The sequence below is a fragment of the Erinaceus europaeus genome, chromosome 17 (genome assembly GCF_950295315.1).
Source record: "Erinaceus europaeus chromosome 17, mEriEur2.1, whole genome shotgun sequence".
Classification (NCBI taxonomy): Eukaryota; Metazoa; Chordata; class Mammalia; order Eulipotyphla; family Erinaceidae; genus Erinaceus; species Erinaceus europaeus.
Window position 1 is genome coordinate 31,174,720 of NC_080178.1, and position 22,367 is coordinate 31,197,086.

Below are 22,367 nucleotides of genomic sequence, written 5' to 3' on the forward strand. Positions count from 1 at the left end.
AGAACCCAATGTAAAACATACGACAGTTCTCTCTCTCCCTTTCTTACTCTCTCTCTCTCTCCTTCCCTTACATACATGCATTGTTTTTACTTTTCTTTTCTTTCTTTCTTTTTATTTATTTTTTCCCCTTTACTCGGAAGTCTTTTACTCCAAATTAGATATACAGACAAGACACAAACACAGTAAATTAAGGTTAATGCATTTGGGGAACGAATGAGTAACACTAAAGCATGTTACATCTGTTGGACAGGAGAAAACTGGACTCTGTTCATTCTGGGTTTGTTTTCATATTTTTTCATCAACTTTAAAAAGTCTAATTTGTCATCAGTCAATGTGCACCAACTTTCAGCCATTAGAGAGAACTCACCAAGCATGGCATGTGCCCACCCAGGCACATGATCCAGGGTTGAGCCTCATGAGTACGTGAGAGGGTCTCTTGACAGTGAGGAGAGCTCTGGGGCTGTGTTGTCTCTCCTCACACTCTATTTCTATCTCTCTCTTTCAAAATCTTTTATTTATTTATTATTGGATAGAGAGAGAGAGAAATTGGGAGGGTAGGGGAAGATAGGGAAAGAGACAGAGAGACTCCTGCCCCCTGTTTCACCACATGTGAAGTGTGAAGCTTTCCCCCTACAGGTGGGAACCAAGGGCTTGAACCTAGGTCCTTGTGCACTGCAATGTGTGCACTTAACTAGGTGTTCCACCACCTGGCCCCTACACTCTATTTATCTATCTGAATAAAAAAGAAGATACTGAGGGCCAGGTAGTGGTGCACCTGGTTGAGTGCACATATTCCATTGTGCAAGGACCCAGGTTCAAGCCCTCAGCTCCTTGGGGATTGGGCAGTGGTGCATTGGGTTAAGCACAGACAGTGCAAGCCCTCAGTCCCACCTCTATGAAGAAAGCTTTGCCAGTGGTGAAGCAGTGCTGCAGGTGTCTCTCTTCCCTTCTCCCTCTATATCTCCCTCCTCCCTCTTGATTTCTGGCTGTCTCTATCCAATAAATAAATAAACCTAGTGATTAAATAAAAGGAGACAGCTTACCTGGTACAACACATAATTTATCATGCAGAAAGATCCAGGTTCAAGCCCCCACCATGATATAGGACCACCATGCAAAGGGAAGCTGCACAAGTGGTGAAACAATGTTGTAGTCTTTCTTCTTCTCTGCTTTTCATTCTCTGTCTGGAATAAAGTAAAAAGAAGTGGAAGGAAGAAAAAGAAAAAGAAAGAAAGAAAAGTAAAAGCAGTACAGGGATCATGAAACTGCATGAAAGAGGTCCAGTCTCTGTAAAACATACACACACACACACACACACACACACACACACACACACTTTAATCATGAAATTTACTGTGCTTTGACAAATGTAGACAACTTTTTTTCCCCGTAGAACACTGCTCAACTCTGGCTTATGGTGGTTTTGGGGGTTGAATATAGGATTTTTGTTGCCTATGGCATGGAGGTCTTTTTACATAACCTTTATGCTATCTCCCCAAGCCAACAAATACATATAACTATGTAACTATGTTAATTGTTTACAGTGAATCAAATACAGAGAACTTTTCCATCACCCCTTATGCCTCCTGATAGTCAACCCTTACTGCCACCACTGGCCCCAGACAACTATTGGCACCGCTTTCTTCCTTTCTTTCTTTCTTTCTTTCTTTCTTTCTTTCTTTCTTTCTTTCTTTCTTTCGTCACTATATATTGAAATAACCTTTTTAAACATTTTCTTGCCAGTAGAATCATGCAAGAATGTACCTGGCATCTTTTGATTGATCAGGCTTTTCAGATTTGTCATGTTGTCTCAGGGTCTCATGATTTATTCTTTTTAATTGATTAAAATTAAATGAATCTTTAAAAGAGAAGAAATAAAGAACATTTCTGGAGACTGAATTGTGAGTATGAAAGACATAGACAATAGGAGGAGTAAAGTTCAGATTTCACCAGGGGGATTGGCTAATGACTCCAATTTCAAAGAAGTTCCAAGTTTCAGTGGTTGGTATTTTTACTAGAAAAAAAAAAAACATGGCACAGAACACATTACATTTCAAAGTGCTCCTTTCTACTCTCTGTAATGAACCCCCCAGATGGTACTTGAATCCCATCTAGTACAGTCTCAGTCTCAAATTTCCTTTACTGCAGTGGCTATTCTGGATGATTTAACCACATTGTTCCCACCCACTCTTTGAACATTGCCGGAGCAACTCTCATCTTCAACTAGTGTAGCTCATCTGTCATCTGTGCACCAAGGAGCATCCCTCTCCAGTGTTAGTGGCTCTTTCTTCAGGGCCAACATCTTTCTGATTTATGATAGCCCAGGGCCCCTCCTTTTATGGTACTGAACCATTTGTCTTCTCCCATCCCTGCAACATTTCTCTGATTCTACAGGATCTCAGAATCAGTGTGCTCTTTCTCAGGCATAGTTCTGAATTCATGAGTAGAAACTGAAAGAATGAGAAACATGTCCTTCAAATTTGTAAAGGTAAACACTTCAAACCCATAGGAAATAGAAATAGTTCTGTGACCCTGGTGTTTATTTCCCTAAAATGGCCTGGTGTGTAAAAACTGACTCACAGAAATAGATTGTATGTGAGGAATTATGCACAGTGTACTTACTTTTCCTTTGTTATGGACTGGTGCTCATGGAAAAACCACACATTTGATTTATATAGGCACTTTAGAAAAGATAATTACATAAATGTAGATGCATTTGTAAAACAGAATTAAGTGGACTAGATATTTTAGAATCTACTTATTCTTAAAAATGAATAGTTTTAAAATCTATTTTGAGGGAGTCGGGCAGTGGCGCAGTGGGTTAAATGCACGTGGCGCAAAGCGCAGGGGCCGGCATAAGGATCCCGGTTCAAGCCCCTGGTTCCCCACCTGCAGGGGAATCACTTCACAGGTGGTGAAGCAGGTCTGCAGGTGTCTTTCTTTCTCTTCCCTTCTCTAACTTCCCCTACTCTCGCCATTTCTCTCTGTCCTAACAACTACGACATCAATAATAACTACAACAACAATAAAAAATTTAAAAAGAAGGGGTTCCCGGAAGATGGCGGACTGAGAAGCTGCTAGTGGCTTGAGCTCTGACCACATCTTCTGGAAACAGTAGGATTTTCTGCCTTTAGTAGGCCAGTCAATAAGGGGTCCTAGCGGTGAAATCAAGGAGGTGACTATAACTTAATTTGGGTTAAAAAATTGAGTAGAAAAAAAGGGAAAATAAATTTTTTTCTTTTTTTTTTTTTCTTTGCGTTTCTACTTCTTCTTCCTTTTTTTTTTTTTTACATGCATAACATTCCCCAGATTCCCATTTAGCAATACAACCCCCACTATTTCATTCATCATTTTTCATGGACCTGTATTCTCCCCACCCACCCACCCACCCACCCCAGAGTCTTTTACTTTGGTGTAATACTCCAATTCCATTTTAGGTTCGACTTGTGTTTTCTTTTCTAATCTTGTTTTTCAACTTCGGCCTGAGAGTGATATCATCCCATATTCATCCTTCTGTTTCTGACTTATTTCACTCAACATGATTTTTTCAAAGTCCATCCAAGATCGGCTGAAAATGGTGAAGTCACCATTTTTTACAGCTGAGTAGTATTCCATTGTGTATATATACCAAAACTTGCTCAGCCACTCATCTGTTGTTGGACACCTGGGTTGCTTCCAGGTTTTGGCTATTACAAATTGTGCTGCCAAGAACATATGTGTACACAGATCTTTTTGGATGGATGTGTTGGGTTCCTTAGGATATATCCCCAGGAGGAGAATTGCAGGGTCATAGGGTAGGTCCATTTCTAGCCTTCTGAGAGTTCTCCAGACTGTTCTCCACAGAGGTTGGACCAATTGACATTCCCACCAGCAGTGCAGGAGGGTTCCTTTGACCCCACATCCTCTCCAGCATTTGCTGCTGTTACCTTTTCTGATGTGTGACATTCTCACAGGAGTGAAGTGATATCTCATTGTTGTCTTGATTTGCATTTCTCTGACAATCAGAGACTTGGAGCATTTTTTCATGTGTTTCTTGGCCTTTTGGATCTCTTCTGTGGTGAATATTCTGTCCAGTTCCTCCCCCCATTTTTGGATGGGGTTATTTGTTGTCTTGTTGTTGAGTCTGGTAAGCTCTTTATATATGTTGGTTATTAAACTCTTATCTGATGTATGGCATGTAAAGATCTTCTCCCATTCTGTGAGGGGTCTCTTGATTTGGGTAGTGGTTTCTTTTGCTGTGAAGAAGCTTTTTAATTTGATGTAGTCCCATAGGTTTATACTTGCCTTAGTCTTCCTTGTAATTGGATTCGTTTCATTGAAAATGTCTTTAAAATTTATGCGGAAAAAAGTTCTTCCAATATTTTCCTCTAAGTATCTGATAGTTTCTGGTCTAACATCCAAGTCCTTGATCCACTTGGAATTTACTTTTGTATTTGGTGAAATACAGTGATTCAGCTTCATTCTTCTGCATGTTTCAACCCATTGTTTCCAACACCATTTGTTGAAGAGACTCTGCTTTCCCCATGTAATAGTCTGGGCCCCTTTGTCAAAGATTAGATGTCCATAGGTGTGGGGCCTCATTTCTGGGCTCTCAATTCTATTACACTGGTCAGTGTGTCTGTTCATGTTCCAGTACCAAGCAGTTTTGATGACAATGGCCCTATAATATAGTTTGAGATCTGGCAGTGTGATGCCTCCGGTTTTGTTCTTTTTTCTCAAGATTGTTTTGGCAATTCTAGGTCTTTTCTGGTTCCAGATAAACATTTGTAGCATTTTTTCTATTCTCCTAAAAAATGTGCTTGGGATCTTGATGGGGATAGCATTAAATTTGTAGATGGCTCTGGGTAATATATTCATTTTGATGATGTTAATTCTTCCAACCCATGAGCATGGAATATCTTTCCACTTCTTTGTGTCTTTTTCAATTTCTTTGAGTAGTGACTCATAATTTTCAGTATACAAGTCTTTCACTTCTTTGGTTAGGTTTATTCCTAGATATTTTATTGTTTTTGTTGCTATAGAAAAAGGAACTGATTTCTGGATTTCAATTTCTTCTAACTTAGTGTTTGCATAGAGGAATGCCACTGACTTTTGAATGTTAATTTTATAGCCTGACACATTACTGTATTGCCTGATGATTTCCAAAAGCTTCTTGCTAGATTCCTTAGGTTTTTCCATTTATACTATCATGTCATCTGCAAATAAGGAGAGTTTGACTTCTTCTCTTCCAATCTGTATTCCTTTAATTCCTTGCTCCTGCCTGATTGCTCCATAGCAATCAGGCAGGAGCAAGGAAATTTTTTTCTTTTAAAATTATTAAGCACACCTCCTCCCCTTCCCCCCTCCATAACCAGTCCCTGGGGACCAGCTCCTAGCAGGCTCCCTTGCTGAGCGTCTTTCTTTACCAAGATTCCAGTCCCACCAGGGAGTATCATTCATTCTAAGTCTATACCCTTCTGAAACCTCTGGCCTTTTTTCTTTCTAAGTAGCCAACCCCCCCACCTCACCCCGCATAATTAATTAAATAATTAATAATAAATTTCCTTTCACCGCTCTTTTATGACTGTTCTTTTTCTTATCTTTTTCTTTTTTCTCTCTCACTTTCTTTTTTTTTCTTTTTCTCATTCTTGTCTTTCTTTCTTCCCTAATCCTACAGCTTCCAAAGCCACAGGCCGCATCCCTAACACAACCAAACAGTATGCTTTTTTGAATTCACTGATACACATTTGGGAATTATTTTAGGGAAGAATTCTAACTGAGAGTTGGACTCTCACTGCGAGTGTCTCTGCTCAACTTCCCTTCCTCCTTTAGCTACCCCTAGAATATACAGTGGATAGTAGATTTGCATAACTGTCTATTTCAGCTATCCTTGTCTAGTCCTGAGGTTTTTTGTTTTTTTTCCCCTTTCTTAACAATCAGCTGCCTCTGATCATGAGGTTTGAGGTAATCTGGGACAGGGTTTTTTTTTTAACCTGCTATATTTTACTATTAATATTATATAAAGGCATATATCTTACCCCCCTTTAGGTTGATCAGAATTAACTCTTAGGGTATCTTTCATTGCTAGGGTAGTGGGCATCTTATCTATTGTGGGAGGAACTTGTCTCGTTACTCCTACCTCCTCTACAGACTCTCCCCTCCCTCCTCCTCCTAGCTAATTAAAAAAATTAAATTAAATTAAATTAAAAATAAAGTAATCAAAAAATCTTTCCTTTCACTGCTCTTTAATTACAGCTCTTTTTCTTATCTTTTCTCTTTTTTCTCTCTTGTCTCTTTTTTCTTTTTTTTTTTTATCTTGTCATACACTTCTTCCTTCCTTCTTTGCCTTTCTGAATTTGTGAATTATTTTGGGGAAGAAATCTGATTCAGAGTGGACTCTCTATGTGTGTATCTCTGCTCTAGTTCCCTTTCCCCTCTTGTTACCCCTAGAATATACAGTGGATAGTAGATTTGCGAAACTGTCTATTTTTGCTATCCCTTCTTTCTTTTCTCTTTCTTCTTCACTGGGATTTGGTTACTATTTTTTCACGGACTGGAGAAATTGTTTGGCTAACTGGTAGTGATTAATATGCTTCAATACTTGCTTCAGTTGCTGCTGTATTTCCTGAGGTTGGTGAGTACAATTGTCATAAAGGTATTTAGTACAGTATTGCTTGTACTCAAGACATAGCAACTGAGGAACAACAGAGCATAGAAAAGAAACACATAAATAAAAAAAATGGGTAGATCAAAAACAAATAAAACTGCTACTCCAATGAATGAAGACAAGAGCCCAGAAGAAACTACAAATCAGCCAGAAGTAACCATAGATAAGAAAAGTATGAAAGCAATAATAAACTTATTAATCACAGAAATGATAACAACATTGGAGGAAAGAATGGCAGTATTAGGGAAACAACAGTTGAGACCCCCAAGGAAAATACTGATTATCTTGAGGCAATTAGAGAACTGAAAGCTGAAATAGCTGTAATGAAGAAAGAAGCTGAGACAAGGGAAAGCAGACTAACAGAAGCAGAAAACAGAATTAGACAGAGGATGAGCTAGAGAAAAATAAGAGGTGAAAGGGCTTAAAAAGAGATTGAGAGACACTGAAAACAACAACAGAGACATATGGGATGATCTCAAAAGAAGTAACATTCATATAATTGGCCTGCCAGAGGAAGAAAGAGAGGAAGGGGAAGCAAACAATCTAGAGGAAATAATAGAAGAAAACCTCCCAGACCTGAATAACAGAAAGGACATCAAGATTCAAGAGGCCCAGAGAGTACCAAACAGAATCAACCCAGACCTGAAGACACCAAGACACATCATAGTCTCAATGAGCAGAAGTAAGGATAAAGAAAGTATCCTAAAGGCTGCAAGAAAGAAACAAAAAGTCACATACAAGGGAAAACCCATAAGCTTATCTGCAGACTTCTCCATTCAAACTCTAAAAGCCAGAAGAGAATGGCAAAATATCTATGGAGCCCTGAATGAAAAAGGGTTTCAACCAAGGATAATATATCCTGCTAGACATTCATTCAAACTAGATGGAGGGATCAAAACCTACTTAGACAAACAACAGTTAAAGGGTCAGAAACAAAAATCAACTCCAAATGTATCGAAGACCTGGATTTCAGACCAGAAACAATCAAATACTTAGAGGAAAACATTGGTAAAACAGTTTCCCACCTACACCTCAAGGACATCTTTGAGGAATCAAACCCAATTGCAAGGAATACTAAAGCAGAAACAAACCAATGGGACTACATGAAATTGAAAAGCTTCTGCACATCCAAAGAAACTACCACACAAACAAAGAGACCCCTCACAGAATGGGAGAAGATCTTCACATGCCATACATCAGACAAGAAACTAATCACCAAAATATATAAAGAGCTCAGCAAACTTAGCACCAAAAAAGCAAATGACCCCATCCAAAAATGGGCAGAGGATATGAACAAAACTTTCACCTCAGAGGAGATCCAAAAGGCTAACAAACACATGAAAAATTGCTCTAGGTCACTGATTGTCAGAGAAATGCAAATTAAGACAACACTAAGATACCACCTCATTCCTGTAAGAATGGCATACATCAAAAAGAACAGCAGCAACAAATGCTGGAGAGGATGTGGGGACAGAGGAACCCTTTTACATTGCTGGTGGGAATGTAAATTGGTACAGCCTCTGTGGAGAGCAGTCTGGAAAACTCTCAGAAGGCTAGACATGGACCTTCCATATGATCCAGTAATTCCTCTCCTGGGGTTATACCCCAACGACTCCATAACACCCAACCAAAAAGAGGTGTGTACTCCTATGTTCATAGCAGTACAATTCATAATAGCTAAAACCTGGAAGCAACCCAGGTTCCCAGCACCAGATGAGTGGCTGAGAAAGCTGTGGTATATATACGCAATGGAATACTATGCAGCTATCAAAAACAATGAACCCACCTTCTCTGACCCATCTTGGACAGAGCTAGAAGGAATTATGTTAAGTGAGCTAAATCAGAAAGGTAAAGATGAGTATGGGATTATCCCACTCATCAACAGAAGTTGAGTAAGAAGATATGAAAGGGAAACTAAAAGCAGGACCTGACCAAATTGTAAGTAGGGCACCAAAGTAAAAACCCTGTGGCGAGGGGTAGACATGCAGCTTCCTGGGCCAGTGGGGGGTGGGAGTGGGTGGGAGGGATGGGTCACACAATCTTTTGGTGGTGGGAATGGTGTTTATGTACACTCCTAGTAAAATGTAGTCATATAAATCACTAGTTAATATGAGAGGGGGAAAATTAATTGTATGTCTCGAAGTTTTTCAAAACACAAACTGAATCTTTTTAATATATAGGTTGTGTAACTGATATGCAGACTCTCTCAAAAGCCTAGACCAAGTAGTCAGAGGCATCCAATAGCACAGCTATATACAAGATACTGGGTACTGTACAGCAAACCGTAACAATAGGACTTTCTCAGTTAACCCAATTACCAAATAATGTGATGATAACATTAACTATCGATTGTCTTTTTGAACCCTAAGACAGCAGGAACCTCACATCTCCACTATAGAGCCTCTACTTCCTCCAGTCCTGGAACCCTTGGATAGGGCCAACTTTCCCATATGCCTCTCCCAATCCATATCAAATAATATTGCATCTGCCGATCACCTAACCAACGCAACGATTGCCACCTCCACATGCTTCACTTCAGACTGTGTCCAGAGACTTCACATGTGGAATGACAACCCTTCAGCTTCATTACTCGGTCACCAGGTGCCAGATGTCATCAGGATGCCTGCCAGGCTTCCCTGGACTGAAGACCCCACCAATGTGTCCTGGAGCTCCGCTTCTCCGGAGACCCACCCTACTAGGGAAAGAGAGAAGCAGACTAGGAGTATGGACTGACCAGTCAACGCCCATGTTCAGCGGGGAAGCAATTACAGAAGCCAGACCTTCTACCTTCTGCAACCCACAATGACCCTGAGTCCATGCTCCCAGAGTGATAGAGAATGGGAAAGCTATCAGTGGAGGGGGTGGGATATGGAGATTGGGTGGTGGGAATTGTGTGGAGTTGTACCCCTGCTACCCTATGGTTTTGTTAATTAATCCTTTCTTAAGTAAAAAAGAAAAAAAATTTAAAAAACAAGGTCAACAAAAGGGAAAATAAATATAAAAATAATAATTTACAAACACCAAGAAGTAATTGGAAAATTAGCAATCACAGCTTATAGTTATGAATTTAGAATATGCATGCTTGTGATCACTGTATAGTTGTAATTTTTTTATTACTGTTATCGCAGTAGATCCAATGAGATTGTATCCGTTTCATCTAGGTTGTACAATTTATTTCCATAAAAATGTTCATAATATTCGCAGATAATTCTTTGTATCTCCCCATCTTCAGTTGTACTTTTATTTCTCTTGCTCCTGATTGTGCCATAGCTTTCTCTCTTTTTTTTTTTTTTGTGAGTCTAGCTAGTGTTATCTATTGTATTTATTCTTTCAAGGAACTGATCTTGGTTTCATTAATCTTTTGGAATATCTTTATGGATTCTATTTCATTAATTTTTGTGCTGATTTTGACTATTCCCTTCTTCCAGCTGACTTTTGGGTCTCTTTGTTGCTCTTTGTCTAGGTGACTGACTAGGGTTGTGACAGTAGGTAGCTTTCTTGAGATCTTTGCTGTTTGTTAATATAGGCCTGTATTGATATAAACTTCCCATTTTATGATAGTTTTTGCCACACCCCGTAGGATCTAGTAGTTAGCCTCTTCATTTTCATTGTTCTCCAAGTAATTTTTAGTTTCTCTTTTGATTTCATCAATTAATTGCCCAAGTATTATTCAGAAGTGTATTGTTTAGTGTCCATAGTTTAGGTGTATTTCTTTGGTTCTTTTTGTGAGTGATTTCTTTTTTTTTCTTTTTTATTTAAGAAAGGATTAATTGACAAAACCATAGGGTAGCAGGGGTACAATTCCACACAATTCCCACCACACAATCTCCATATCCCACCCCCTCCCCTGATAGCTTTCCCATTCTCTATCCCTCTGGGAGCATGGAGCCAGGGTCATTGTGGGTTGCAGAAGGTAGAAGGTCTGGCTTCTGTAATTGCTTCCCCGCTGAACATGGGCGTTGACTGGTCCGTCCATACTCCCAGTCTGCCTCTCTCCTTCCCTAGTAGGATGGGTCTCTGGGGAAGCGGAGCTCCAGGACATACTGGTGGGGTCTTCAGTCCAGGGAAGCCTGGCCAGCATCCTGATGACATCTGGAACCTGGTGACTGAAAAGAGAGTTAACATACGAAGCCAAACAAATTGTTGAGCAATCATGGACCTTGTGGGTGATTTCTAACCTTACCACCTCATGTCAGAAAAGATACTTTTTATGGTTCAATATTCACATATTTAATAAATATGTCTTAATAGGCTGTCTTTATTTCCCAACACGTGGTAGACCCATGAGAATTTTCCATGTGCACTTGAGAAACATGTATATTCTGTTTTGGGGGGATACAAGATTCTGAATATATCTGATAAGTTCATCTTATCCATGACTTCATAAGGCCTCTATTTCCTTGTTGCTTTTTTTGTCCTGCTCATCTGTTTCTTGCTGTGAGTGGTATGTTAAAATTTCCAGCTAATACTGTGCTGTTGTTAGCATCTCCCTTAAGGCCAGAAAGTACTTTTTTTTTTTTTTATTAATTTTGGGTGCATGCACACTGGAAGCATATATTTTGATGATAGTTATGTCTTCCTGTTGGATTTATCCTCTGACCAGTCTGTCGTTTTTCACCTTCTTTGTTTGAAAGTCCAATTTATCTGGTGTTAGAATAGCTGTTTCTGTCCTTTTGTTTGCATTATTGGCTTGGAATACCTTGTTCCAGCCTGTCACTAGGAGCTTCTGTTTGTCTTTCTTTTGGATGGTGTTTCCTGGAGACACAGAATAGATCGGTCTTGCTTTTTAATTCATTTAGTCACTTTAAATCTTTTAACTGGAAAATTTAAATCATTCACATTTAGGATGGTTATTTATAAATGTGGTTTGCTTATAGCCATTCTGGTTTTTGTTTTGGCATTACTTTATGTTCTTGTTTGTTCTTTACCTATTTATTTCTGCTTGCTCTTTTATGTGTATGGTTCTTTATAATGGTCTTGCCTACTGGACATACATTTTTCTATTTGTCTTTGTGTTATATTTGTGGTTATCATGACTATCATGTCTAACTACAATATTTACAAGAGTCTTTGTTAAGTTGACCTTGATTTACCACCACTGGACTGTGTGATTCTACTTTTCTCTCCCCTTTCTTGTGTCTGGTCTTCTCTGATGTTATTATGTTCCTAGTTCTATTATAATACTGATCATTAAAAGTTGAAATTCCTTTGCTTCTTCTTTTTTTTTTTTTCATGCAGGATTCCTTTCAATAATTCTTGCAAGGCAGGGTTGGTAGTGGCAAATTCTTTCAGTTTCTGAATGTTTGAAAAGATCTTTATTTCTCCTTCATGTTTTAAGGATAATTGATCAGACTATAGAATTCATAGCTAGAATCCTTATCTTTTAATACTTTGAGTATCCCATTCCAATCCCTCCTTACTGCTTATCTTTTTGATGAGAAATCCAATGAAAGCCAGATGGTTTTGCCTTTGTATGTGACTTTCTTCCTTTCCCTGGCAGCCTGCAGTATTTTTTCCTTACCCATGGTTTTGGGTAGTTTTGCAATAATGTGTTTTGGTGTGTGTCATTTTGTATTGAAAATTTAGGTGTGTATTCACCTTGGATTTCTATATTTTGAATGTTGCTCAAATCTGCTAAAATTTCTTTGACTATGTTCTCTTCTCCTCTCTCCTCTCTCCCTCTCTTTTTCCTCAGAGATCCCAATAACTCTGATGTTTGTCTTTCTGATGGAGTCTCATTTCATTTAGAATGCTTCAATTTTGCTAAACCTTTCCTCTACAAAAGTTTTTAATTCACAGAATATGGTGGTTGTGTCTTCTAGTTTTGATATTCTCTCCTCCACTTGGTCATATCTACTTTTTATGCCTTTTACCTCAACCTGAATTGCATTTAAAATGTCTTTTACATCCTACAGTTCTTTTCAGATTTTTTTCCTGTGCTTTTTAATTCTTTGGTAAAATAATTACTGAGTTCTTGAATCTTAACTTTAATTTCTTGAACTGATTTCATAATGAGTTTTTTGAACTGTATCTCTGTTATTTTTTCTATATCTGTGCCTGTCTGGTCATTTGGGGTTTCTGTCATTGCTGTCTGTGAATTTCTTAGTCTGTTTCCATATTTAATATGGTTTTTGTTGTTGTGTCAGCAGGACACAATGTGGCTAATGGATATAGAAATATCCCTGTTCATAATCTTAGTGAGGGATGGGAGATTTTGTCTTGAGTTACCAGACTGATTCAGTGTCTTTGATGTCAATTTAGGGCAGCAACATTGGAAACTCAAGAAGTCACACTTGAAAATTGTGAGTTTTTTAAAAAATTTTATTTATTCCCTTTTGTTGCCCTTGTTGTTTTATTGTTGTAGTTATTATTAATGTCATTGTTGTTGGATAGGACAGAGAGAAGTGGAGAGAGGAGGGGAAGACAGAGAGGGGGAGAGAAAGATAGAAACCTGCAGACCTGCTTCACCACCTGGGAAGCGACTCCCCTGCAGTTGGGGAGTCTAGCCCATGTTGACTAGGGCTAGACCCAAAACACTGACTATGATAAGGTACGCACTCTATATAGATGAGCTATCTTTCCCCCTCTACCTGATTACTTTTATTACTTTATCTTAGAAGTCTCAGTCATAGTTGGGTGGTAGTGCAGTGGGTTGAGCGCAGGTGGCACAAAGCACAAGGACCGGTGTAAGGATCCCGGTTCGAGCCTCCACATGCAGGGGAGTCACTTCACAGGTGGTGAAGCAAGTCTGCAGGTGTCTACCTTTCTCTCCCCCTCTCTGTCTTCCCTTCCTCTCTCTATTTCTCTCTGTCCTATCCAACAATGACGACATCAATAACTACAACAATAAAACAAGGGCAACAAAAGGGAAAATAAATATATATATATAAAAACAGACTCAGTCATACTTGAATACAATCACCTTTAGGCATTTTGCAGTGTAGATTAATATTTCTGATTTGTTAACATTTGGCATCTGTTTATCTTTTTGTTTAATATTTCAAAGAAAAATACAAAAGGTTTTTTCAGATAGTTTTAAATTTTACTAAGAAAAAAATAAAAGACTTTCTAATCTTAGAGTCAGGAAGGTTTTAGTCTAAATTTTTTAATTATATACTTGAAGATTCTTTCATAGTGAGGTTACCTGAACCCATAACCCACCTAGATCGCACTTCTAGCTGAGTATTTTTGTCCTTATTATTCCTTGCTTGATAAGGGAAAGTAGAAAATTGCAATGAAAATTCTCTGAAAAGCACTGAAGTTTCTTATTATTTAATGATTTTAGTGAACTTTTATATGTTCTTCAATAAGTGTTTCTGAAAATTACAAGCAAAATGAATGCTGAAACTGGAGTAATAGTTCTCTTGAAAAAGTTGGGCTTTTTTATAAGTTATATTGTGGGGGCCCAGTGGTAGCACAGTGGGTTAAATGCACATGGCAAGCTTAAGGACCAGCTTAAGGATCCTGGTTCAAGCCCCCAGCTCCCCACCTGCAGGTGGGGGGGTTGCTTTGTGAGCAATGAAGCAGGTCTGCAGGTGTCTATCTTTCTCTCCCCCTTTCTGTCTTCCCTTCCTCTCGATTTCTCCCTGTCCAATCCAGCAACAACAACAGCAATGGAAATAATAACTATAACAGCAATATGGGCAACAAAATGTGGAAAATGACTTCCAGGAGCAGTGGATTCGTATTGCAGGCACCAAGCCCCAGCAATATCCCTGCAGGCAATAAATAAATTAAATAAATAAATAAGTAAAAATAAGTTATAATGTGATTTCCCAGCAGCCAATATGCCTGTCCCTTTGTGTTTCAGCTACTAGATGACTGTTCCTTTAGACTCAAAATGCCCCACCCAGCCAAGACAATGTACACCCCAGATGGAGAGCTGATTCAGTCCTGGGATGATGTAGAGAGAGACATGGTCATCTGTGTGTCCACAGGACATGGCTTTATAACTCAAAAAGGTATGGGTGTTGTTACTTTTTCATAGACTCAGTTTTATGTCTCTTCTTCAGAATCAAATCAATAAATTTTATAACCCACCATGATAATTTTTTTTCTCATTTACCAGAGCACTGCTCAGCTCTAGCTTATGATGGTGTAAGGGATTGAAGCTGGGACTTTGGAGTCTCTGGCATGAGAGTCTCTTTGAATAACCATTATGCTATCTACCCCCACTGCACCATGATAATTTTTTAATGAATATATTCTTCCATGCTTTTCTACTCAACTCACTAAAGCTGAATTGATATATTTATGTGCTGAAACAGCACTAATGACGCAAGTGCTCCAAAGAACTCAAAACTCTGTCAGTCTTCATTCTTATCAAAGTACCTCATTTTAGGAAATTCTAAAGAACCTCATCTGAAGATACCAAGAGTACATTTTGGGCTTCTCCCAATTCAGTAAAAATGACTACCAGAAAGAGGGGGTGGAGATGCATTAACAGACTGGAAAGAACACTGATGAAATGCAGGCAGAAATAATGATAGTAACAATAATAGCAGCTATAATTTATTGGAAGATTTTTCTATGCACAAGTAACTCTATTAAAATGTTTCCAAGAACAACCTAAATTTCATCCTATGGAAATAATCATTATCCTCCTTTTGTTGATGTGAGAAATGGGAATGGAAAGGCTAAATATCATAACCAAGGTCGCAGAGTTAGTCAAAGAAATAATAGGGCCTCAAACTGGAAGGAATGGAGACATGAACAAGCAGAGAAGGTGAGGAAATAAAGAAGTCAACAGTTTACAAAAAAATTAATCTTACAAGAGGGGGAAAAATATTCAGTATTATACAAAATCAAATAAGTAGTCAGGACTAGTTTGAAAAAATTGCACAAGATATAGAGAAAGGATAAGATAAAAACATACAAGAACAGTTAAAACATCTGACACATGAAAAAATTAGGTATCAAAACTATGTTACTGCCGTTACTAGAGTGGAATCCTGGATAAATTAAACCAGCAGTGATCAAGCAAACAGAAAACACTGTCTCTTGTAAATACTCATGTCTCCAGAACAAGTCAAAGTTAATGAAAAAAAAAAAAAAACTAACATTTAAAAATAACTAAATAAAAAGTATGGATTTCATGGGAGAGAAGACTAAATTATACCTATGCTTTCATCTTGCTGCAATAAATACCAAAGGAAATGGGGCAGAAACAATGAAACTTTTTAAAGGAAAAGATTTTAACATAAGAATCCAGTACCCAGACAGGGTGTTATTTATAGTTGAAGGAAGCAAAGGATAGCCTCACATTTTTGTACACAAATTTCAGGTTATTGAGAAATTAGTGGAATTCCTTGATGTTGGGGTACATAATATAAAATAATTGATGTTAATCAATAAGACCATTAGAATGTAACATAACTGACAAAATTAGCCATAATATAAATCAATTGAACATTTACAAATTAGTCTCCATAAAGGAGGAACATGTAAAATCTGAAAGAAGAAGAAAAAAAAAGGCAGGTAGACATGGAAAAGAAATGTCAGAACTTCAAGTTTCTAATAATTCATGGGAGCAAAGTGCCATTTTCTCCTTTGCTAGGAAAATTTCATTATATGATCATAATAAATACAATACAATGAAATCAGAATAAGAGGAATGCTTTTTGTAAAGAAACATAAAAGTTGTCATGTGAATTTAATATCATTTTATTCTTTAAAATTATGTGAATTGGGACTGGGAGGTTGCACAGAGGGTTAAGCACGTGTGGCACAAAGTGTGAGGACTGGCATAAGGGTCCCAGTTCGAGCCCCCGGCTCCCCTCCTTCAGGAGAGTCGCTTCACAGGCAGTGAAGCAGGTCTGCAGGTGTCTTTCTTTCTCTCCCCCTCTCTGTCTTCCCCTCCTCTCTCCAGTTCTCTCTGTCCTATCCAACAATGAATGACATCAACAACAACAATAATAACCACAGCAAGGCTACATAACAACAAGGGCAACAGAAGGGGGAAAAAAATGTCCTCCAGGAGCAGTGGATTCATGGTGCAGGCACTGAGCCCCAGCAATAACCCTGGAGGCAAAAAAAAAAAAAATTATGTGACTCAAATGAGTAATTAACAACGGTAATATAGTCCCTTAGTATCTAGGGAAAGAGAGGGTCCATTGACTTCCTACTGTTTAACTTATTTATTTATTTAACTTATTTATTTATCTTTAGATGTTTATTTATTCCCTTTTGTTGCCCTTGTTTCTATTTGTTGTAGTTATTATTGTTGTTGTTATTGATGTCATTGTTGTTGGATAGGACAGAGAGAAATGGAGAGAGGAGAGGAAGACAGAGAGGGGGAGAGAAAGATAGACACCTGCAGACCTGCTTCACCGCTTATGAAGTGACTCCCTGGAGTTGGGGATCCTGGGGCTGGAACTGGAATCCTCAAGCTGGTCCTTGAGCTTTGAGCCACTTGCGCTTAACCTACTGCACTATCACCCAACTCCCTGTTTAAGATATTTAAAGCTTAGTGTGTTACTAGTAATAAATATACAGTTTTTAGATTGTCTTTTTCAGTAATAAGTAGGTATATTCTTATTTGTCTTGCTGTTATCTTACCTAATTTGATATTTTTTGATATTTTTCTTTGCTAACTCAGAAAAAAAGCCAAAAGGAAACTGCTATTTTAAAACAAATTATTTTCTCTTAACCTATTTATTCTAAAATTAATTTTTAAATTATTTTCTCTTTTCCTATATATTTTAAAATTAATTTTTAAATTAATTTTCAGAGAATTTTTGAAAGTACTGCTATCACTATAACGGAAAATAGAGAATTAGAAGGAAAAATCTACTAAAGGGCACTGAATATTAGATCATTTCTTTAAAAGTCACCATGAAATTGTCACTTCTTTGTTATGAATGAGGTACACAAACCAAAGGCTTTAAAAACAGTTACAAACATATCTTCACATTTAGCCCAGAAGTGACAAAGCATATGGACAAAGACTGAAAATTAGGAAGCCCAAGATTTATTGAGATACACAATACAGTTCTCAGGGCTACCACAAATATTCCTCCAAGACCAATGCACATTAAACAAGTGATTCCAGTCTTTGTATTCTTTGGCTGCTTAATACACAGCAGACAGTATTCTCATCTTCAGTAAATATTAGGATGCATTGGATCGACCTTCCCGTGGTACATCCCGTGAGTACCCATTCATTGGGGAAACTGACGATCCTTCCTAGCCGACTGAATCCACATGGATCCCAGTCACTTTCAAAGCCATTAACTGGCTACAGAAGAAGGGCAAACGCTAGAAGAAGAAGAAGTGATGGCTTTCTGTGTTACCAAAGCACATACCTTTAAGAAAAGTGTGTCAACGTTTCTTACCTGAAATAATTTTTAGGAAGTAGATTTGAATGCATTTGAAATATCGTCATACAGTTGAATAGTAAATAAGCAAGTGGAGTAGTAGGTGGTACCTTTCCAGTCCCATCACTATCCCTCATCTATCAAACCCTTGGGATGACTTCCGGTTGTCTATCCTCACAGCCTGGCCTCCATGTGTTCATTGTGCATGGATGATGAGTAAAGCAAGTATGCTCAGGTAATCTAACCAAAAGGTTATCTAGAAAACAGGAAGGTATGTGATAGTCTTCCCCAAAGCAAGCTTGATAACTAGTACGAGTTATGAAAGGAAAAGAGAAAATGGAAAATGCAAACATTATTCTCTCTACCATCTTCCTCCATGTTATTTCTGTGAATCTTTAGCATGGCTGTGTAGATAAATGGTCATGTTTGCTCCTTCAATTTTATGAACACAGGTGCTTTTGGGATGTGAAAATTCACTCTTTACCTCTGCAAGCCTTCATAGTGAGTTTGCCAAAAGTTATCTATGTCTTTGTCAGTGGGTGAAATATGTCATAGGATATCTTATCTATAAAAATTTAAGGGAGTCGGGGAAGGGGTAGTGCAACAGGTTAAGCACAAGTGGTGCAAAGCGCAAGGACCGGCTTAAGAATCCAGGTTCCAGCCCCCGGCTCCCCACCTGCAGGGGAGTCACTTCACAGGAGGTGAAGCAGGTCTGCAGGTGTCTATCTTTCTCTCCCCCTCTTTGTCTTCCCCTCCTCTCTCCATTTTTCTCTGTCCTATCCAACAACAATGACATCAATAATAACTACAACAATAAAACAACAGGGGCAACAAAAGGGAATAAATAAATATTTTTTAAAAATTAATGATGCCCTAGAAAACTACTTTACTATACGAGCTGGCATCTTGTGTTTTATCGCTCTTGTTTTTGTTCACTTTATGTTCTTTTTTCTGAAATGAGTTAGAAACAGACATTAATAGAAACCTAAATATTCAGAGTACTTTTTAAAAGTGGTGAATAGGCCAGCTGGTGGCATGCCCTAGTTGAAAGCATACTTTACCAAGTGTGAGGACTTGGGTTCAAGCCCACTTCTCCACCTGCAGGGGGGAAGCTTCACGAATGATGAAGCAGTGCTGCAGGTATCTCTCTTACTCACTATCTCTATCATCCCTTCCTCTCAACTTCTCTTTGTCCTATCAAATAGAGAAGAAAAAAGAAAAGAAAAAAGGAAAGAAAAGGAAAGAGTGACCACCAGAATCGTGGATTTATCGTGCAGTCAATTTCTTGGTGTCAATTTCTTTTTAATTTAATGAAATGTTACTAGCATGTATATATTTTTGGAAAGGCAATTAATTATTACACTTGTGACTTTGCTAAGATCTACTGGCTTTACTATATAGTAAAAAATAAGTCACTTGGGAGTTTCAAAACTAAATATTCAACAATAAAGTAGGTTTTGAAATATAATGTAAAAACATTTAGTATGTGGAAGTTAATCACTAAAGAATTCCATTGGGTCCTGCAAATAAGAGTTGGTTCTGATAAAAAAAATCAAATGCCATTAGAATAGTATTTGCCACACAATACCCAATCAAATTGTGTTTTGTGCCTTTTTTCACCTAATTTGAACAGTATTCTCACTGATGTGTTTACTCTCTTCAGTAGCTTCAATGTGTAGGTTAGCTTCCAGTTCAGACTTTGTAAAAAGCCTGGAAGAGAGCCCTCTGTAGCAACTGCCATTCTTAAGAAATTTAAAGAATGTTAACACAAATCTGATGTGATAAGCAAATCAAGTGTGTAATGAGAGAGTCAGCATGGAAGTCAAGGATTTCTGAGGAATCTTTGGTTTTTTACCATCATGGATTTTTAATTATTTTCTATAAATACATTGACTTGCATCTCAAAGTAACTTTTTCTTTCTTTTTCCTTTAACAGAGTTAAACAAATTGGTGGAAGTCAGAGCAAATTATGCAAGGATCCGAAGGTTTCAGGGCCCTCAGGCCACAGATATTATGGTGTCCCCATCCAGGAAGCTGATGTCTCTGGTACATCTACACAATTAATTTCCACCACAGCCATTATGTTTTATGCTATATATTGCTATCCTAACCTTTTTGTGCGTATTTATATGCATGCTACAATATTATGACTATTCATAATATTGTCTCTTTTATTATGACTATTCATAATAGTGTCTCTTTTAAAAGTTATAACCATCCATATTTTACATAGAATGCCATTTAATGTCTGAGACACTCTTCGAAATGCAAAACCAAAATAGTCAAGAAAGTGTTAGTAGTTATCATAGGTGTATTTTCTCCCTAGGTTTTTGTTTTGTTTGTTCGTTCTTTTGCCAGGGCTTCACCACTCCAGACTGCCTTTTTCAGTTTGAAGGAGAGACAATAACAGACAGACAGAAGGAGAAAACACCACAGCACAGGGAATTAGGCGGTAAAGTAGCGGGTTAAGCGCAGGTGGCACAAAGCACAAGGACCTGCGTAAGGATCCTGGTTCCAGCCCCTGGCTCCCCACCTGCAGGGGGATTTGCTTCACTAGTGGTGAAGCAGGTTTGCAGGTGTCTATTTTTCTCTCCCCCTCTCTGTTTTCTCCTCCTCTCTCCATTTTTCTCTGTCCTATTCAACAATAATGACGAAAATAATAACTACAACAGTAAAACAAGGGCAGCAAAAGGGAATAAATAAATAAATATTTTTTACAAAGACACCACAGCACTAAAGATTCCCCCAGTGCAGTGGAGGCCTTGTTCAAACATGGATTGCATGCATGGGAAAGCAGACACTCTAGCCAGGTGAACTACCTTCCCAGCACAAAATTACTGATTTTAACTGAAATACATATAATATGTGTTAATAAAAGTTTTGATCCACCTAACATGATGTTTGACCAAAATTGAAAACATGGATTAACCATAATATTTTCCAAAAAGCCAAGCTAAAACGCTGCATCAGCTAAACTAAAATGAAATGACATGTGGTAACCAAATGCCACATGAATGAATCTTTTGTTCTATAACTTCCCTCCAGTTTGACCTGTAGTGACAGTGTAGAACACTTTATGGAGTAAAGCTAGATGCCACTTGCTAGAGTGAAGCTGCATAGTTCCTAACATATACAATCTAAAGACTCAGTAAAAGACTTATAGTAGTCGGGGGGTATGCGATAGCACACAGAGTTAAACACACATAGTACGAAGTGCAAGGACCAGAGCAAGGATCCCATTTCAAGTCTCTGGCTCCCCACCAGCAGAGGGGATCACTTCACAGGCAGTGAAGCAGGTCTGCAGGTGTCGACTTTTCTCTCCTTCTCTCTATCCTCCCCTCCCCTCTCAACTTCTTCTGTCCTGTCCTATCCAAAAAAAAGACTTATAGTAACCAAAAGTCGTAGACCATTTTTCTAAAATAGGACTTAGGGAAATATATGCACCACTAAAAAGTTTTTCGTATCATCATGGGAGATCCTCTTCAGTCTTATGTTTTGATTCTTCAAAAAGCAAACTTGTCTGTCAGTTTCTTCCTGCAATAAAGATTTTTTTTTTCTTTTTGTCAGTGACAAGTCAGAGCTTTTCTTCTGTTCCTAGTGGAATATTTCCAAAGAAATGCTCTTCTCTCTTTCCCTCTATAAACCACGCACAGCTCTGGCTGAGTATAAATTGCAACCTGGCCGGGTGTGTACAGAATGACTCAGCTGAGCTCGCTTCACAGTCCACCACTCTAATGTGATTGCAAAAGCAGTAGGTCTTTCCCACTGAAGGGAGTTCATGTTAATAACTATGAAAGGCCTAGTATTTACTCCTAGGGTCTGCAAATCAGTAGGGCTGCATGAATCAATTGTTACTGCTTTTCACACCACTAGAACCAGAGCACACTGAGATGTATAACAACAGCCCGGTGCTGCTTTGCAGATGTTTTTTACATATTGTGTGATGTTAGAGATGTGAAGGCTTTTCAGAACACCTTTGTGACACAAGAGAAAAAGACCACATTTTGCTCTTTCTTTTCTTATTAACAAGAGTTGAAGCAAAGCTTATGGAACTTGCTCCCAGTTAGAAAGTAGGCCAATGAAGCTCTTACCTACAGGGCTCTTTCTAAAATGATTGTATTGTAGTCCCTATAGATATATGACTTTTTATTTTTCATTTTTATTTTTTGTAATTACTTGAATACAAAGGTATTTTTCTGGGTGCAAAAGTATCCATATTTTTTTTCTGCCAAGGAAAAGTTGATTTGCTATGAAAATGGCATAATTTCACCCTGGATCAAATGTGCAAATTCTTGTGAAGTCTTCACTGCTGCATGTGATTACTCCTGAAGCGAAAATTGGTAATATCACACAGCGTTGTATCAAGCACCAGGAGACATAAGGCAAAACTCTTAACTGAACTTTTC

General features: G+C 38.2%; 1 protein-coding gene across 1 annotated transcript in view; it reads left to right on the forward strand.

Moving 5' to 3' along the window:
- Positions 1-21,493, forward strand: part of LOC103126329 (doublecortin domain-containing protein 1) — a 295,249-nt gene extending 273,756 nt beyond the window's left edge. The window contains exons 25-26 of the mRNA XM_060176649.1: positions 14,457-14,607; positions 19,898-21,493. Of these exons, the coding sequence (XP_060032632.1) occupies positions 14,457-14,607; positions 19,898-20,025 (279 nt within the window). The 3' untranslated portion in view covers positions 20,026-21,493. The remainder of the gene's footprint in view (positions 1-14,456; positions 14,608-19,897) is intronic.
- Positions 21,494-22,367: the final 874 nt, after the last annotated feature.